The sequence below is a fragment of the Lingula anatina genome, chromosome 6 (assembly GCF_051362555.1).
Source record: "Lingula anatina isolate TDL-2025a chromosome 6, LinAna3.0, whole genome shotgun sequence".
NCBI classification, from domain to species: domain Eukaryota; kingdom Metazoa; phylum Brachiopoda; class Lingulata; order Lingulida; family Lingulidae; genus Lingula; species Lingula anatina.
Genome location: NC_141772.1, coordinates 4,341,215 through 4,362,322, shown reverse-complemented (window position 1 = coordinate 4,362,322; position 21,108 = coordinate 4,341,215). Strand labels below are relative to the sequence as shown.

Sequence of the window (21,108 nt, the reverse complement as noted above, 5' to 3'; positions counted from 1 at the left end):
TACTAACAAATTTTGTGTATAAAGTAAATGTTCGTCTGATAGGGGCCTATCGAAAAGGGGTTTGTATATTTTGACCACAATTCAGTCGACTTAGAAGTGGCTATGCATAGCGCCATCTTTTAAAAAATACAGTTGATATCTTTATTTTTAAACAACTAAGAGTGCTTAACAGCACTGTTGTCTGGTTCTATTATTGAAGTGACGTATTCGAGTATTGTTGTTTGGTGCCGCTCTTGGTTTCAATACAAACATTACACCTACTTGAATATCCATTTGTGGCCAGGAGCGGCGATTACATCCATATTGATGATTGGTACCAAGACCGTTAAACAAAAACGCAAGCGTGATGTTTTAACAGTGTAAAACAAATGAAATGGGCCTTGTTGCACCATTACGCCATACATGACAATTATATTCACAGATCATTTCATTTTATGTGATGTAACTTTCAGTTTCAGGGTGAGTAGGTATCGTTTTGGCATATTTTACACTAACCTTTATCAGATCGAAACTGAATCGGTGCCCTTACATTTAAAGGTACCATTAACCCCCAATTAAATTTTTTATCAAAACAATTAGGCAGCAATGTCTTCTTGTACATTACAGAATAAAAATACTGATTGCAGTAGCTTTAATTTGAGGGGTTTCATCGTTTTTACGATCTGAATTGGGAAGTATAAGTAGCCTATGGAATATGTAGATATAGGAAATATGATTTTGGGATTTTCTCAAACGCAGATAGCAAACCTTTCATATCGACTCCATAAACAATTCCCTGGGACATTTTCAAAGGATGCCCTCCTTAGTTGTAACTAGGACGACTGACACCATTTAGACCGATATCAGTGGAATACTGTTATCATCGTGTGAACGTGGCCAATATCGGTCTCTTTGATGTTGCCGAGGACAATGGCATAGGGGTGGAACAACCTATTTTACACCTCAACAAACTTAATATAAAAGTGGCCCTGGGAACATTTACTTTGGAGCACTTATCAAAAAAACATTTGAGATAATTTATGTTAAGAAAGTGATATTTTATTGACCACGTCAGTGTTACTTATTGACAAATAAAGAGCCCATATTTTCCTAGTTTACCTCCGTATTGCCTTTTGTATTTGTTCTTAAAAGAAAAGCCGCCTGTTGATACCGTACAAAGGACCAAGCATAGACCAAATGACCTCCCAACTGCAATAAATTAGGTAAGTTTTGGTAAATAACCAAACATGTAGTTTCAATGGCAACGTGTCATGTACCACGATCACATGGCACACCACTCTGAATAGAAAGGAAAACAAAGAAATACCAAAGTGCGATTCAGGTTTTTAATTTTAAATATTTTCTAAAAAATGTATCTTACATTTACATATATATTCAAGGAAATGTACATGCAATGACCATCAAGTTGGTCCATTTTAATGGCCGCCATATGCGAGAAAATGGACGTTTTCCAACAAAAAAGGCCTAAAGTCTTCAACCTCGTTCCACATAAGCATTAACACCTAATGCATGAGCACAGTTATATTGCATGCAAATTATAGAAAAATGTTTTTCTTTCTACATTCTTTACAAACTAAGCTATAGCACATATACATTAATATGAAAGGAAGCCTCTTGTGGATCATTAAATGATCTGATCAGTGTCCACATACCTTATTATGCCTCATAAATTACCAAGATGAAACAAAATGATTGTACAAACAACGTAAAACAAAACAATCGTGGCCTTTAGAAAGACAACGCATTGGCTTATCTTCTCTAATGTTCTAAAGTAAATCGTCCACTTTTACACTGGTGCCATTTACATTACACCAATTACATAACATCTTGTTTTTTTGCGCCGCAAGTACAATGCTAATTAATCTACAATGTAGCGATCAAGCCTCCAAATTTTCTAACAAATAACACGAGCAAAGAAATGCAAGCATTTTTCAATCGCATTCAGCGTGCATTTCTGAAGACTTGTTGGAGACTTCTACTCATACCTCTTATTATGGTAACTATCATATCATATAACTATTATGGATTATACAAAATTGGAGTTTAAACACAATCATGTTACAACTAAGAATTAATAAATTATGATATACAGCATATATATTTAACTGGAAAAATACTCTCTTTGTACAGACTACAAACTGTAATGTTGCCACATTACACAATGATTCCTTCAATTCAGCAGTTAGAAATGCATGCACACTTTTAATAAAATTAGCTGGCTCACATCGTTTACGTGTTTATCATACATATCAAACTAAATCCTAAATTGTTTACAGGAATAAAGTCTACCCTTTGTACAACTATTCAAACTGGACAACCAGAATTCGGAGTTAAATGAACTTTTAATGGTTTTCCACAAAAGGAAAGACATACAAAATGTCCACTTGTGATTTCTCTGTACTTCTGGTTCTACCCAATAAAATAAAATATAAACAAATAAAAATGTTTTTGAGGCAGGATTGTTATTGCCACTAGCACCTAGGACACAATGGAAGAACAAAAACAGCCGTTTTCCCTCACAGGAAACTTTCTAGATTATTCCGATTTTACAGTCTCAAAGGCATATTACAAGCTAAGAAATCTCTGCTTTAAAAATGCACTCAATTGAAAGATTAAATATTAGGAATGCATAATTTAAAACAATCTTTGACTAAAGTCCAGTAAATGTGCATCCGAAAAGCACAAGGTTGCTAGTTAAAATTACACTTGTTAAAACTGGAAAATTGCTGATGACCTCTGGCCAGTTTGTAAACAAGATTTTACTTGTCCAGTCACAGTAACCATGAACTGTGTTCAGTTGAACTATAATTTTTCCCCCCAAGCTTTGTTACCAAGAGGAATTAATTCAAAGATCTGTGTGTTTTCATGTATCAAACTGACTTTTCTTTATCACAAAATATCTTGCAGGTACATTCTGAACATTTTTTGAAAGACCCATAAGAATGCTTTTAAAATCCAACAGTGTGAAATGCCAGTTGAACATTAAATACGTGACTTGCATATATTTACTCTTGAAACCGCAAAGTATTTTAGGTATCATATTACTATTATTAAGCAACATCCAAAATAGACAATCGCCTAATTCTTATTCAACTCACAATGGTTGAAACATTCCAATTTGAGCAGAATCCTGAAACCATAAATTCCAAACAGCTGTATTTCCTTAATTACCAGACTAAATAAATATCAGACAATCAAATAAAGTGCTCTTTTAAAAGGGGCACACCTCCTCTTATTGACTTTTTAATGAAGGTTCTAGGACAGAAATGAATGAAAATAGTCATGCCCCCCACTTGCAATTCAGATAATTTGCCGAGTATAAATCTCCAATCCTGCTGAGAAGACTTCAACATACAAAATGTATCAAGCTAGGCAGTACTCTTTAAGTTGGCTACCAATGAATGGGAAATCTACTAGGCAGGGGGATATCCCCATTTTCTGTAATAATTTTCCTGTCTAATGCACATTACTCCCACACATGCTTCATTGGTAATGAACCTTGGTGTAGAGGAGGATAATAAGGACCTTAGGAAACAAGAAGGGCCTACAAAACAAAACAAGGACCCACAGGCAAAATAAGGACCCAGCGGTTCCTAAAGGACACAATGGGGACCTAGATGGCACAACACGGCCCTAAGAGCTCAACAGAGACCCAGAAGAGAAAAAAGTCACACAGAGAACACAACAAGGACCTAGAGGGCACAGTAAATACCTGAAAAACCCAGTAAGAACCTACACAATAGGGGCCCTGAGACATAACAGGGAACTAAGGGCACAAGGGGGATCTTGAGGACTCCGTAGGAACCTCAAGGACACAATAGTGGCATACAGGATACAACAAGAATTAAAGGGCATGTTAAGGACCTGTAAGACAAAGAAAGGACTTAGAGGACATAAAAGGTGCCTTAAGAACAAAATACGGAACTCGATAAGGTACAAAAAGAAGTCTCTGCTCACACAAGTTTATAAACAATAAACCAACAGGTACAACTGGGATTGGTGGGTTTCAGAAAACTTAGGATAAGGAATGTCTTTTTGGACATCTGTTTCTGCTAAAAATCCTTCGTTGAAAAAAATAAAATTAAAAAAAAAACTTCATGCCTGGTATCTGGTAACTGTATTTAAAACCTCTTCAGTTTTCCCTTCTAGCATTTTGTAAATAAAAACGAGGTCCTTGTATGATTATTGCTGATTACATTTTGTCATGTTTGTTCTACAGCTTCAGTTTCATATTTCTTCCCATTCAACCATACAAAATGATCTGAAACCCTTTCCAGAAATTCTTTAATTCTCATTCTTAGATTTAAGTTTCAGGTTCAAAGTTTCTAGTCTGGAAATTTAAGCCCCATCCCTTTCTAGATTTTAGGACTGTATCAGTCCCAGAATCTCTGTCCCTATCAGTCCCATTTCGTCCAATGACATTCCAGCTGTCATCCCTTCACTGGATTGATGGGGTTCATGGGGTCGTGGTCGATACTCTGGTGTAGAACTAGCCCCAGGACGCCCGCGCGGTTTGCCATGGCCATACGAATGTTCCTCTCCTGCTCAAATAGCTCATCCAATTTCAGCCACTGTGAAGAGGAAAATGAGATAATATTTAGTGATCTAATTGCTCTGATTTCTTATGTCTTAAAACCTTCATTTGTTTTTTTTTTCACTTTCAATGACATTTTCTTTTTAATTTGGAAACAGGAAAAAAATGGGACTAATGTATAACTAAGCTTTCAGAAACAACAGTGAAGAAATCACACCTGTCGCACTCTTTCCATATCAATCTCAGAGCGGCGGAGTTTCTCCCAGCTGTGATGCTTGTTGCATTTACGTTTTGGCAGGCGACAGATTTCTCCCGTTTCTTCAAAGACATCTGAGACTAACGGACATCCACACACTTCATCTGGACCAACCTGGAAATGAAACCATAAAAACATGAATAAAAAAACTGTAATATTCACTTTAATTCTGATAAAATTTATAAAACATCAACTGGCGAAGAAAAAAAAAAAGCAATATTATCACTTAAATTCTGATACACTTTATAAAACCTAAAACTAGACAGAGGGAGGGGACATAAAGGATAAGGGGAGGGGGATTTTTTTTTTTTTAATTCTTGACATATTTTGGAAGTTACTGGTTCATTTAAGCCACAAAGAGGTGGACCAAGTAGTGGACATTGGTCAAGACATTGAGAAACTCGACCTTTGGTTCTTTGGAATGCTCTGGACACAACACTTTTAATCGTTTGCAGTATGTCTTCTGTTGAGAATTGTAGTAGTCACAAAACATGGAGTTTCCTTCTATCCTGGTCTTGTAGATTGACCCAAATGATGTCTGGCTCTCATACTGGAAAAACAAACAAACAAATAAATAAATAACATGGACATCTTCTTGTTGAAAAGTAAACTGTTTTTATTTTAAAAACTTGAAACATATTTCTTCTAAATGTGAATCATTCTTATAAAACCTGGCAAAAAAAAAAAAAAAACACATGTAAATCAAAATGTTAAGGAACTTTAGAGTACTTTCAGGTTAGTCCAGCAACTGAAAAGGCTCAATTGATTACTTACTGGTCATATACATTACTTCAAACAAACTAGAATGTCAATTGACTAGAAAACAAAATATAGAGTAAGTGTCTTTTTCATGCATTTAACCAATCAAAACTCCTGTAAGAAACCTACCTTGGCAAAACACTTCTCCATATGTTTCAAAGCACCTCGTGTATTGAATTCATGACCACATGTGACACAAAAAACAGTCAGTTCAGATTCATCCTCTCCTTCTGTGTTCTAAAAAGGAAGAAAAGCAGTACTTAGATATTATGTCTAGCTGATAAAATCAGTAAATAATTTTTAAAAATAGATCTACCTACCTCCATTGCCAAGCAAAATAAAAAATTAAAACAAAAAGAATTATTCTAATTATGACTGTGTGCTTGCAAATATCATCAACTTTCTTGACCAAAACTGGCAGGGACAGAGAAAACAAACAGCTTTCCTGAAGGGAAAATAAAGTTTAACGGACATACCAGTTTTATATATATATATATATATATATATATATATATATATATATATATATATATATATATTTGTATTTTTGGTCCAGTTAAAATTCATACCTCTTGACCAAAATCCACAGTAGCAGTTTTAGCTTTTTCTACTATCATGTCAAGCTCTTTGTGCTTCAGATCAAGGTCACCTAGCCTCATTCTGGCCTCCAGCTGCTGCTGGCGGATCTTCTCCAGCATCTTCTTGTTATTTTCCTCCGCCACACACGGGGTGGACTGCCACTGCTGAATGCGCTGGGGAAGGATTTCATAAATGCGACTGGAATGATGAAATCAATTTTTAAAAATAATTATATGCTAATTCAGTCCAACTGTTTTAGATAAGCAAAAACAGATTTTCCTGTGAACCCTGGCCAAATTCAACTGATCAAAAATACTTGCAGTATCATGAAGTAAATTCATCATGTACAAAATCACATAAATTTTTTCATAAGATGTTGCACAAATTTTAAATGGGCTCAAATTTGTGACTTATGGCATCAATGACTTTAAATAATTGCATTTTGACAAGGAATACTTTTAAAAAATTAAACAATAATTAAGAAATAAAAACTAACTTGGCAGCTAGTTTCATTCCACACTCATCAGAACAGTACTTGGACCCAAAGCGTGCAGCTTCTATACATCCTGGTCCGTAGCATTGACGAGGAGTGTCGCCGTCCGTCTCCTGGTATATGTCCACATCGTATTCCTTTTGGCCACGTCTGCGCACTGTCTTGGTTTGTTTGGGCTTTGGTTTCCTTTTCTATAATGATGAATACTGACTTATCAACATGCATGCATTATGAAAAAGATACTGTCCCTGGATAATAAACCAAAAAAAAAAAAAAAAAAAATTACAATAATAATAAATAAATAAATAAATAAATAAATAAATAAATAATAATGATAAATAATCAAAGGTTGTTATAATGTTACATACACACAATATCAAAAGACAGTCTGCCACAATGTCTCCAATTATTCCTACATCATCGACAGGTGGAGAAAAAAAAGTAGGATGAAAGAAATCATAAATATAACAAGATTCATTTAGGTATTTAAGCATTTAAGTCAAGGTTATAGCCAGATGTTGAAAAAAGAACAAACCTCTGTCTTTTTCTTGTCAGTTTTACTCCTGCTTTCTTCCTTTTGCCTCTTCCTTGGTGGGGTGTAGTCAGAGAGACTGGAGTGGCGCTCTCTTGACTAGAAAAGTAAAGTTTACGTAAATCACTGCTCAAATTGTTTTCATTAGTGGCTGCTTCATCAAGTGATAATAGGAAAAACAAGTAAGTTTTGCTGACAGTCTGCAGTGTTGCAATTCGTCAATTAATTAAATATATTTACTGGAATAAATAATTTTAAATTCAGTTACTGACTTAGTATTACTGCATGTTAAGCCTTATAGATTCTCTCTTGTACCTGTTAACTGACTTACCCTAGGATGATCTGACCGAATAAAATTTTCATTTCCTTCAAGATCCCTGGTGCTACTGTCACTGTAATAGAAAATAAATATATATTAAGGTAATCTCATGCTGTAATAGAAAAATCTGATAGTATCATTTAGGGAAATAGAAATTTTTCTAAACTGAAATTTTCTATTTTCCTGTATAAGAAACCACTTTTGTTCCTCAAATGTGCAAAGTATGATAGTAACCTTCTCCATTTCTTTTTTCAATATACACCCAGACTTGCTAATATGCATAAACAATAGCAACTAGACAAAAGATTTTCCACCCCTCCCCCTCCACAACCTTTCATTTTAAACTTCACCCCCCCCCCCCCCCCTTCCATCTGCTTCTTCCCCTAAGCCACATCAGGCTGCAACTGCCAAAGAAAAAATTTGATACTTCCCTACTATACCATTGCCACTATAGTAAAAATAAATAAAAACTGCAGATTACAAAAAAATTATAATGCCGAGCTTTCAAGTACTGCGTAATATTATCATGACAAGATCAAAGGAAGAACACTCGGTCCTCACCTGAACACATAGTCAGTGTCTGTGTCTGAGATTCCATGGTCTTTCTTCCATTTTGTATTACTGGCTATGTTGATACCCTTGGGAGGAAAAATATGAGAATTAAATACCACTTAACAATACAGTCATTTGCTTGTATCTTTATAGGGACTTTTCTAAAACCATTGTGGACTACTTCCAACCAGAATTCAACTCTTCTGATTAATATATCTTCACAGGTAGAGCATACTGGCTAATAGTGAGTGTGAATTTATGAAATCCTGTTCTCTTGTTATAACACACAATTTATATGAAAACTAGAGGATCAGAGAGGCGATACCGCCTCTGGATATTGTACCACCAGCTGGAGTAAGCACATTCGTAAGGACACCCCCCAAAAAAAAATAATAAAAAAAAATTGGACACCACCACCAGTCTTGTGCTTGACAAGCTCTATAAAATGCAATAAACAAGAGTTCTCAAAATATGCACAAAAAAAAAAAAAAAAATCAAAAAAACATAACAGTTAAAATGGTCCAATCAAGGAGATATTCAAATTGACCTATATTTTCCTAACACTGATCACTCCTGTGATTTTCTAGACAATAGGCCTATTGGTTTTCCTTGAAATGCATTATCAGTATTGCATATACCGGTATGCTGACAAAAGAGAAAACCTAGGGACAACACTGAGCAGATCTCTGCTAGTTTTGAAGATATGAAGGGCACGAAAATATGCAGAGTTCAGTTTGTGGTAAAAAGGTAGGTCAAAGGTCAATTTCAAGGCCACAGTATATGACTTCCTATAAAGGTTCAATAGTAGCTATGGGCATTTCTTTACCAATGTTGGAGATATGAAGGCCAGGAAACATGCAAAGTGCAGTTCAACATAAAAAGTAGGTCAAAGGTCAATTTCAAGGTCACAGTAAGATTGCCAGTTTATGACTTTCTATTCAAGTTCAATAGTAACTTTGGACCTATCTCTGCCAGTTTTCGAGATATAAGGGATAGAAAATTTGCAAAGTTCAGTTCATGTTGAAAAGTAGGTCAAAGGTCAATTTCAAGGTCACAATAAGAATGCCAGTATATGACTTCCTATTCATGTTTAACAGTAACTATGGGTGTATCTCTGCCAGTTTTGGAGATAAAAGGAAAGCAAAATTTGCAAAGTTCAGTTCATGGTGAAAAGTAGGTCAAATGTCAATTTAAAGGTCACAGTTAGATTAACAGTATATAACTTCCTATTCAAGTTCAATAGTAACTATGGGCGTATCTTTGCCAGTTTTGGAGATATAAAGATCAGAAAACTTCAAAGTGCAGTTCATCATGAAATGTAGGTCAAAGGTCAATTTCAAGGTCACAGTTAGATTACCAGTATATGACTTCTTACTCAAGTTCAATAGTAACTATGGGCATATCTCTGCTAATTTTGGAATATTTATCATTTTCCCCACTGAATATTGCAATGTTGTAATTTTTGATATAGCGCAATGCCTAAACCATATCGAAAACAAAAAAATGAACACCACCTCCAGTATTGCACTTGACAAGTTCTACAAAATGCGATGAACAAAAGGTTTCTGGCATTTACCATTCCAGAATAAAAACAAGTTTTCAGTTTCGGGATCTAATGGCTGCTTCTCCCGTGAAAATGCACCGATTGACCCCAAACTCCCAAAGATGAAAGGAGTCCCCAATTGTAACCCCTCACTGTAACAGGAGAGCTTAGATCTGTGTAGTTTCCAAAAAATAGCACAAACAAATATTTTTTTGCAGAAAATTCCCATTTTTTAGAAAATTTTAGCTTGTTTGACCTTGAAAAAAAGGTCAAAAGTCAAATCCAAGGGCATATTTGGAATCTCCACATATGAGTTTCGGTCAGACTTCTGTAGTAATTTTTCCCATAATTCCTTTGGTTTGGGAGATATTTAGCCTTGAATTTTCAAAAATTTTGACAAGGGTGCGTTTCAACAAGTGTCACGCCCAGGCCAATGCACCGACAGAGATAAAAAAAACAGGGTGTTCAAGTTGAGATTATATGTGACCTAAATCCAAGAGATGGGGACACAGGTCCTGGCGGTCTAGGAGGAGAAGCGGTAACGGTGACTTGTTTCCGGCGCCCGACTGCGGAGCCGCAGGAGCCGGCGGAGCCACAGGAGCCGGCAGAGCTGTACGAGACGGGTCGGGACTAAAACCATGAGTACCGCCAGCGTATACGCTGGTGGTACTAATTACCACCATGAAATTTGTCATCAAACACCTGGTTATGAATGAATGTAGTATATTGCCACTTGTCAAAACTAGTCACAACTAGTCTAAACTGCTCATTGATTACTTACAAAATTGATGCACTGTCTGAGCCGGCACTTCTGTCTAATTCTGTTTGGACCTCCAAATTTTTTCATGTCCTGTAAAAGGTAAACAATTTAACATGCCAAGTGAAAAGTAATATCACAAAAACATCAATTGTGGAACTGCTGTAAAGAAATGTGTTTGACTTTGGCTCTATCTTTGGTTTCTAGGATGATGACAATGTCTAGAAAGATAAAACAAGGCTAGAAAGTAGAATGAAAATTTGCATGCTGTTAATTCGAGTCTAAAACAAAATTTAGCTAAAAAACAAAAAAAAACATGTATCGCTGAAACAAATATGTCGCCAGGAAATTGATCTGTTTACAACCTGATCAAACAAGCGCGAAAAAAAAAATGGAAAGATTAGAGATCGCTGCTCTAATAAAGATTTCACCAACTGTTAACTGTTTTACTTGAGGAATACTGGATACAAGACCTGATGTTTTAAAACTTAACCTACCAGGTTAAATGAAACAAAAACAATGGAACAAGTTTCTGACTACTTCCATGCCTCATTCATTTTTTTTCTTATTCTAATACTACACAACCATGATTTAACAAGATAGGTTCTTTTGATAAAGGTATTAGGGTTATCTGTTTATTCTTGCATTAACCTATCCATAAAATCAAATAATTGGTTTTGTATTGTTTTCATCTTTTTTTTTTTCAAGGGGGGGTGGGAGAGGGGGCTTACAGAAATTCTAACTGGGCACTGAAAACAAATGATATTATATTGTAAATCCAGAAGAAATTATATACCCTTGGCTTTTGTTACTAAGGAATCTTAAGTCAACAGAGTTGTCTAGAAGTTGTCCAAGTAACACTGATATTTTCTCCACACACAATGGCTAAAGTCAAGAGTTATTTCAACTCCGATAACCCCATATCTCATAATACACCTTCAGGGAATGAGGCTACAAGGCTGCCATTAACCAGCAACCCCCCACCCCCCTTCTTGGATTTTGCTATAGTAGAAACCATCTGAGAATCAAATTAAAAGAAGGGGGGTTACAAAAGAATAATAAATAATAATAAAAAACTTGGCCTACTTAATTGGGAAACATGCAAACAGTGAAATAATATCTTTTACCCTTAGATCAAATAAACCACTACAAATAGCTTTGTTCTCAAGATCAAAATATGCCTGACGAAAAACCAAGTACATACTTTCCATTCATTTTTTTTTCAAACTTTTGATTAATCTTCCTTTGATCCTGTCCAACATCATATTAACCCACAGTTCTCAGTTTTCTAATTTCACTCATGGCAAAATATGTGTCTCTTTCATTTCAACCTGTGTGCTCACTGGGGCCGACTTCAAAGGACCACCACTGCTTGGGTTAATGCTCAGATTGTTTCATCTACAAAGGCACACATGTTCCCCAGGCATAAAGATATTCTTGAGATATCTCCCCCCCCCCTCCTCTTTCCACCACTTTCAACCCACCAGGCCACTTAATATTAGGCCACAGTTCAAGTGATGTCAGCAGTTCAAACTGCCATCAAGCTGGGGTCCGCACAGCATGAGTCCAATCAAAAGTGGTCAGTTTTCCTGTTAAAACACATGATGATTTTTTGGATTAACATGTTGCAGAGACATACTTGATTACAATTAGGATTATTGGTGACTGAATCTGCTTAGGTGTAAAATCAGTCTTAAAGTACATTCAAATTCTTAGCTGTCATGAGGTGGCCTCTTTCAGATAAGATTCCCACCGAGTGAAATGTAAATTTTTCTATGATAAAATCAAGCCTAATTTCAAGACTTTGAACAAATCCCAACTTCAAAGAAGACGAAATTCAAAACATGTTTGTTCAGCAACACTATAGTGCTGATAATAAACACCAGCTGTCTGGTAAAACAATTTTCTCAACAAGAGAATACTTTTTTTTTTCAGAACTCATAGGGCTCAAAGCTAGAGATAACAGAACAGAGAAGTACATTTACAATCATTTTGATTTCATGTTTGTTTTCCTTATGCTCCTTAAGCATCACAGGGCTCACATTTTACCAAGAATACTTATAAAAAGGAGCAGTTCGACAAAAGAGCTTTTAAAGCCTAATATTGTCCTAAAACGTTTAACCAAACAATTTTTTGATCTCAATTAAAGAAAACTGGACTTGGATTCACAACCATCTCCATCAGTTTAATCTCAACACCAATTTGTCCTACCTTGCAGAAGTCGCATCTGGCGCAGTCCTCCGTCCTGTGACACGCCACACACTCGCCGCATCGCCGCGTGGATTTCTTTGCTTTACTCGCTGCTGACTGCTGTAACCATGAAGATTTTGTGATTAACAAACAAGTCCACAGAGACCATTCAGGAATTAGTACTGAGAAAATTAAAAAAGTTTTTATTATAGAGAGAATGTTACAGCACTTACATCCCCCTACATCTTAGACATTGACCAATAACCAGACATGAGAAGAGATCAGGCTAAAAAAAAAGAAAACTAGCAAATCTGAAAGATTACTGAAGACGTCCATTTCCCTTACTCTGTCCTTATCTTTCTTCTTGAAATGCCTCTCTGTATCACTGGAGTCACTCCTGTGTAGTTTCTCCTTGGGTTTCTTTGTTTTATACACCACTACAAGACTCGGGTCCTGTTCTGGAAACACACAATCAATTCAACTTTAAAAAAAAAAAAGGTTTGTAATGACGTCTGTTTATTTACAGTCACTGCAAATCTTTACACTTGGTCCTTAAAAATTTTTTTCTAAATTAAAAAAAAAAAAAAAATCAAGCAATTTATTTCTTCATCAGTGATATGCACTAAAAAGCACAATACTAGCCTCTTCAGACAACATTGGAGTGGTAACAACTTAGAACTCTATTATAGTTACCTTAAAAAATTTTTAAAGCACAGAACAAAGTTCATCAGTTACCCATGAACTGAAAAGTAGTTAAACATGTCTAACAGCTGTAAAGCAGTGTAAATAAATATATAAATAAATTGTGTGCACATTGTCTCTGAGAGAATTCAGAACTTACCTCTACAGTTTTTGCAGAAATAATGCTTGATGGATTTGGCGTCATCTTGAGTGACATCTATACACTTGCCATGGTACCATTCATTGCATGCATCGCAGCCACTGAAATTATAAATCAAAAAACACAGAGTCTGATTACTCCTTGTCAGTTACATAAAAAAGTCCTTATCATCACCAGCTGGTTCAAAAACAAATAATGAAAAAATTATGGTTTATTCAAACTATCAGTTGTACAGACTTGTAGAAAAACATATCAAAAGAGACTTAGGGTGCTTTCCCAGAGATTTAGATCGATCTAAAGATTAAGATTTAGATCGAGCTAACTCCCTGGGGGTTCACGCTAAATTGCAGTCAGCCGAGAAGGCACCATAGTTAATTACCCCCTTACAGCTTTTAGTAGGCAGGACAGACGCTTAAGCCGGCCAAGCTGACAGTTAGCTAGTGAGACTCCCCACAGGGATAGATCGATCTAAAAATCTATGGAAATGGGGTGTTAGACCCCATTTCCAGAGATTAGATTGATCTACTTTAGATCGACCTAACTCCCTGGGGGTTCACGCTAAATAGCTGTCAGACGAGCGGACACGAAAGTTAATTACCCCCTTACAGCTTGTAGTAGGCGGGATGGACATTTAAGCAGGATTATCTAACAGTAATCTAGTGAGACTCCCAGTGGAGATAGATCGATCTAAAAGCTCTGGAAATACAGCCTTAGAAAGTCCATCTAGTTCAGGCAAATTTACTTAAAGTCACTGTTGACCAAATATCTTTCTAGCAAATGCCCACGATTTCTTTAAAAAACATAAGTTTCATTATTCTTACATCATAAAAGAGCTGCAATCTGTTGATCTACAGATACAGTAACGCTCCTCATCGCCCCTGCCCATCACAGTTGATCGCACAAACCCTCCACTAGAGGGCACTTTAGTAGCCGCACCAGAGGAAGAGGGAGATCGGGGCACAGCTGATGGGGATCTAGGTGCCGGTGCTTGAAATTCTTTTCCTCCCTCTTTTGGTTCTTCCATCCCTCGTAGCAGCTGGTTGACCTTGGCCTGTCGTTCAGGAAGAACAAACTGGTGGGCAATCTCCTCTTGCTGGAAGATAATTAGATTTATAATTACTTTAATTTGCTATTAAAGTCTTTAAAACACTTGGATCCAAATGATCCCGACTTTTGTCACAAAAGTTCAGGGGGAAAAAAATAGCATTGAATTCAGAGCTAACACATAGGAGACATAGCATGAAAATACAGATTACCACATGGCCCTAAATGTTATGTAAATTTTCTCATATTGTCTACAGAGAATCTTTTTTATGTAATCAATATAAAAAACTGTTTGCCCCAAACAGCTACTGAAAGGGATTAGAAGTTGGAAATATATATATATCAGCCTAATATTAAAGTACCTCCATCTGCGACAAATTCATTATACGATGATCTGATTTTATTGCGACATGTAATTTCTCTTTAAATAGCAATTCTGTATAAAGGGCACAGCTTAATGTACTTTATCATGGCATACTGGTACTAAATATACAGAGGTGGGTTCAATCCCACTTTCTACACAGCTTGACTCTGACTTCCACAAGCCAGTTAGTTACCAGCTACTGAATTTTAGAACTGAGTGCTTAGAATATATTCTATCATATGTATTATAATCGCCATAAAAATCTTCAATTGACTGTTCAAATTTTTCTGTTGTTGATGATAGACTTTAACTGCTATAAACTTACTTTCAAATTGATGTATTTGTAAATTTTGAGACCACTTAGCAACAAAATTCCCCTTATATTGACCCAAATATTTATCTTAAAATTGTCTAAAATTGTTTATGGACACCCAACACAAAATTAAATTTAAAATAAAAATTCAAAATAAATAAATAAATAAATAATGAAAATAAACAAAAAATAATTAAAGCATATTTACATAGAGATACTTCAGGAACTTACACAGCTTATATACTACAGTACTAAAATAATGAATACCAGACTTTGACTATTGCTATTTACAGTACTCATTTGCCACCAAGACAAAATAATATTATGTTGTTTCTTGACATCATACATAAGTGTGCTTATAATACTGCCACACACATACAAAAATAAGGTGGGAAAAGAGAAAATGAACAATAAAGACCTTAGTAAAGGGTCTTTTCCTACTGGCATCTGACATTTAGATGTACAACACTCAACAAAAGAAAACCAATACCTGCGTACCAGCTTTCCAGAGAACAAAATGGAGTTTTGCCACCTGGCTCTTTCCTCTTGTTACTCTGACCTATCAGCATACTTACTGGTGGTTACGTGAGTTTTATGTGAATTTAAACACTCTCCCACGGACTCATAATATGATACTGTCACTAAAATAACCAGACTATCACTTCCTACAAGATACTCATCTAAGCTCACTCCAGCATTAAAAAATGAACGAAATGCTTCAATGACTTACTTTTGCTGAACCAGAGTTGTTACACTTGCAATTGCATTTACCTGTTTTTAAGAAATTTTGTAGAAATGTTCTCAAACAAAAGTTAACTCTGTAAAGATCCTAATCAATGTACATTCCCAGTTCAGCATGATTAATATTGATCAATAAAGTGTGTGATCCTTGTAGAAATGTACAGTAAGTGTTCATCAGAATCCTGGAATTGAAACAGTTCTTGGAATGTGTCCATTATGTAGTATCTGCCAAAGACGGGAGTTAAATACATCCCACTATCCTCACCAACCGCTACATTTTCCATCATTTTCAATACGTCCCATCTTGTTATTCTCCAGAGATGAAGATGTCAGACAAGACTAAGATGTTTAAGTGCTAAGGACACTCATCTTACACCATGTCATGCAGTAAGTCATGTTTTCATTATGAAGTTGTTATTCAGAACATCCGCTCTTCTCAGACCTAACAGTGCAAGTTTAGTTACGGTAATAATTTAACATTTTCAAATACCTCATAATTTTTTTTTTTTTTTTCAAAATCTGCCATTTTCAGACACTCACATCAATGTTGACAACCAACGGTAATAACTTAACATTTTCAAATACCTCATAATTATACTTTTTTTTTCAAAATCTGCCATTTTCAGACACTCACATCAATGTTGACAACCAACTTTTCTAACTTTCTAGTCAGCATTATCAAGTATTACTGTCAAAATTCAAAGAAAGGAGGAAAGAACTCATTAATTCTTGTTGTCCAAAAATATTGAGCTATTACCATAATCTCAGTCAAGTTGGCAGCCTGGAGCCTTCACTGCTCCTGTTTCAGTTATAGTGCTCAATCTTACTATACTGGCCAGAGGGGGTTACAATAGATTGTCTTAAATTTAAACATGATTTTAAACTGGCTTTTTCTAATCTAATTTCATGGCTAGTAAAGAGATATAAATGTTTTTCCTGTACTGATTTTTAACTCAGTTTAAGTTTTCATTTGGTGTTCAGGCAAAGCCTTTTTATGCAGAGGAAATATCTGAGAAAAAAATTGTCAATGCAATTGATATCTTTAGAGTGATCAACTTTTCAAAACCATACTGCAGTATGTTACTGCAGACATTCTTTTTGTCTTCAATTTTAAATATCATTTTCATTTGTATTTTAATTATTCATTAAAATAAATACAAAAATGAGCAATATTATTCTCAAAATCCTTTTTGAAAAATTATTTTTTCTTTTATCTTATTATCATATATTTCTTTTTACTAGGATAGCCCATGATTCATCTGCAAGTAAATTGCTATAGTCTGGTGAAAGTTTTTAGAACTGTGGATCAAACAGAATTTTAAGCACAAAAGATACAGCTGTTTCTCTCTCTCTCTCTCTCTCTCTCTTAAAAAAGGGTGGGAAGGAGGTAATTAAAAGGACCTTAACATATGATATCTTTTGACAATCAAACATTTGTTATTCAACATTCTCCCTAATATCTAACTGAGGGGGTCATTTGTTTGTTTATAAAAAAGCCATACTCTTGGCCATGAAAAAAAAAATCCTCAGTGCTTTGGTCGAAATATTTGTTAGAAGCCATTTTAGTTCACTTCTGGGACCAATTAGCCAAATAACAGTTGACTTTTCAAGTGTAATATGATCAACAACTAGGGGTAAATTCTTGCAGCTTTTGAAAACACTAATGCAAGCTGCTGTAACTACATACACAAAGCTAAAACTAAAAAAAATCTTATTTTAATGTCTCAATTAAATAATAGTATAAACAAACATAGCATGTAAGTGAATTACCTCCCATTTTACTTTGAATGTAGAATATTTCAAATGTTAAGAACAACACTGCCATAAAAACCTAAATTATTTTAAAAGGAATTTCATTTTTTTTTCTTTTCACGGAAAATGTTTCATTCCATTTATTAGATGATAAATGTAGACAATTAAAAGCGACAACCCTATTACCATTTGTTAGTGACTTACATAAAAACACCATTTAAAGTTGATAGCATTCCTAACGCAATCATTAACCTTCAATCAAAAAAGGATAAGCTTAAAATAGTTCACTTCAAAATTAACTGGGTTAACTTTCGTGAGCCAACCAAGCCATAATCAACACTTCATTTAGATAAAAAAAGTAGTCAAAGCAATTAGCAATTTTCAAATGGTAATCTTAGGAAATATTTTATTATGTCTCTCTCTCTCTCTCATTCTTTCTCTCTCTTTTCGTATATGTTGTGTGTGTGTGTGTGTGTGTGTCAGTGTGTGTTCCAGTGCTCATACAATATGAATATACTACAATGACCTTGAAATTTAGATTTAAGTAACTTACATAACTGGGGTTCAATAACGGTGTGCCCTTAACATGTACGGCATACATGTATAAATAGCCATTTTCCAAAAATTCAGCAACATTAGAACACTCAGACACAGGAGGCCAGAGAAGTTGTCGTATGACACCTCTTGAATAAATGGAACTTTTACCGATAATAACACTTGGTGCATGAATATGTTTTACAGAAAAACAAGCATTAAAACATGGTGCTTAAATACTCAGTAACATGATAACTTAACTTAGCATCAAGAATTTAAGCCAAATATGTAGTCCTTAGAATTAAATCACTTTAGCACATCAGAAGTTTGTGTTGATCATGTAGCAGAAACTCTTTGTTTTATCGGGGCAACTTAAAAGAAAACAAAATCCTGAGCAAGTCCAGACTCACAAAAACAACAGCATACACAACAACCCTGAATTTCCGAGTCCAAAAACCAACAAATTTTTTAATCCACAAGCAAGCAAAGAATTTCAAATATTGCAGGTAGAATGCGTTTAAATATGCAGAACTGGCAATAAATCCACTGGTAAAATGGAGTAACTTGACCCAAAACATTTCAAAAATTCTCCACTAAAAGGTAATAAGGAAACGTAATGCACAGATGGTGGTCATTAAATTTGGATCTCTTACTCCACAACTCTACTCATTTATCACAAGTGACACATGCTCGCTGGCATAAGAGATTTATCAAAGCAAAAATAGTCTCTTGGCATTTCAATTTGTTACAAACATACATTTTTGTGATGTAATACTAATGCAACTATCATTTAACCTTACTATGCTAAAACAAGTTTTCCATTAAAATTAATTAAATTATATTTAGATAACTTATTATTAATCCCCCCTCCAAAAAAAACCCCTGCAATGAGAACATTTAACTGTCTTTGATATAGGAAGTGGAAAACATGCTGTTGAATTTCCCTTCTTGTCAATTGTTTTAAAAAAATGCCGATCTGAAAACTGATGTTTCTCATCGCTTTTTTTTTTCTACGGATGGAGCTGGGTGGTCTGTCAAACTTTTGAGAGGGAATAAAGGTTCCAGATTTTACCTTAATTGCCTTCATAGAAAAGCCTCCACTTGATTTGAACAATCCTTCTTTTCATTACAGCAAACAATTTTTGTGACATGTTTACTGGAGTAAAGATATTTTTCTGTAGATATACACCATGTGTTATGTAAGTTGTTTTTAACTGAGCTGGAATCCATCCATAAAAAAGGGACAAATGACTACAGAACACAATTGTATGTTATGTATATATTTGCAAGTGTGTTTTGAATGTTTTTTTTTTTAAATCTTAAAATATTACATTTTTGTTGTAAATACTTTAATAAGAGAGTTCCCCACCCTGAACAAAAGCATTACCCAGTCAACCACGGATGCCAGCTTTTCTCTCTCTCTCTCTCTCATCATACACACACATATACAAAGGTCACCTGGCTGGCCATGTATTCCACCTTTGCCTATTTCTGGTCCAAAATTATCTTTTAATTTTTTAAATATCAGAGGCCCCTCAGTCAAGTAATATTTGTATTTCGTTTGGTATATTTGTTTCCATTCTTTCCAGATCAAGCAAACTACATGTACATATTAAAATGCCTCTAAAAATTTATCTTCAAGTTTATTAATTGCTTCCACCACTAGGTTGCAATTAATTCAAACACACTGAGGACAAACACTTAATATATTCATACATCATATGATTATCAAACTCTTAATCATCTCTAATAATGCATTCCACCTACAAACCAGTGAAACCACCTACATTGCCAATTGTCCTAATCACCATATGCTTGTTATTTTCCAGTTAGAACTTGATCATATCTATACCCACATTACTATGTCAATTAGAACTTGTTCAATCCTATACCCACATCAACAGACATCAAAGCATGTGGACTGACAGTAATTAAGAACGAAGATTGTATTCTGATGCGGTCAACAGTGCATCCATCCTACTCCAGCTTGTCAACTGAATCACAATTTTCTCTTGATTGGCTTTTTAATGTCAACTTCAACAATGACTCAAGAGAATTGATCACTATTTCAGATCTGGGATAAAAAAAAGGAAAAAAAAAACACACACACACACACACATATATGCCTTGGAACCAGGCAAGCAAAATATTTGTTTTTTTATTTTTATTTTTCTAAATATTATCATCATAACAACATAATGAGAGATGCAAAATCATGGTTACATTATTACTGATCAAAATTTTGGTGAATTTTGGTGAATTTAAGGTGTTTTTAATCCTGAAGTTGCTGTTGATGTTGTAGTATACAAGTACTTTTGCACGAACATTCCTATTAATTTCATTAATGACAGTTTAAAAATGAAACAAGTGATCAAAAACCTATATTGATTTTTCATGGAATGTGTTTTATATTTATCTATTTAAAGGTGGCCAAATGCACAATTTTTCCTGAAAAGCTTGACATTTGAAAAATAATGAAATTATTCTAAAAATTAATACAAAAGTCATTCTGAGCTTCCATGAGTTCCAATTCAAGATTTCTAAACTGAACTTTGTTTTAAAAAAATAAAGACACAATTTACGTCTTAACGAACTTAAAATAATGGTATTTTGCCAAACTATTCTTGAATAAATAAAGAAGCCCATGTTTAACCTACGATAAAAAGACGAAAAACTGTCCCAAAACCAGTTATTAAGACATACAACCCTCTGACAGTTAAATCTCAAGCAAAAGCACGCATTTCAATGTTTTCATCATGTCAATACTGCAAAACGAACCATCAGTTTTCAACAATATTTTGAATAACCATTGACAAAAACCAATATAGATACTCACAGAGAGTGCCCCCGAATCGCTGTCTGTCATCGTAAAGTTGTGGGTGGTATATTTTATCTAACTGGATTGTGAATTCATTATCACATACTAACGCCTGCAACTTGCTTCTCGAATCTGTATTAAGCGAATGTGCTGTACGTCATCAGTTCTTGAGCACCTACCGGCATGA

General features: G+C 34.9%; 1 protein-coding gene across 2 annotated transcripts; it reads right to left on the bottom strand.

Moving 5' to 3' along the window:
• Positions 1–1,311: 1,311 nt before the first annotated feature.
• LOC106180479 (CXXC-type zinc finger protein 1) lies at positions 1,312–21,107 on the bottom strand. Of its 2 annotated transcripts, none has more exons than XM_013564471.2 (15): positions 20,940–21,107; positions 14,177–14,448; positions 13,356–13,456; positions 12,860–12,972; positions 12,536–12,634; positions 10,349–10,417; positions 8,034–8,110; positions 7,485–7,545; positions 7,157–7,252; positions 6,625–6,812; positions 6,119–6,326; positions 5,679–5,786; positions 5,197–5,340; positions 4,752–4,904; positions 1,312–4,571 (listed from the first exon to the last, which is right to left on the bottom strand). In XM_013564471.2, exons 1-15 carry the CDS (start codon positions 20,967–20,969, stop codon positions 4,431–4,433), a joined length of 1,860 nt encoding a protein of 619 aa, XP_013419925.2. In that variant the 5' UTR covers positions 20,970–21,107; the 3' UTR covers positions 1,312–4,430. The 2 variants fall into 2 exon arrangements, with proteins under 2 accessions (XP_013419925.2, XP_086871548.1); XM_087015422.1 differs by having other exon boundaries at positions 12,536–12,631.
• Between the last annotated feature and the right edge of the window lies 1 nt (position 21,108).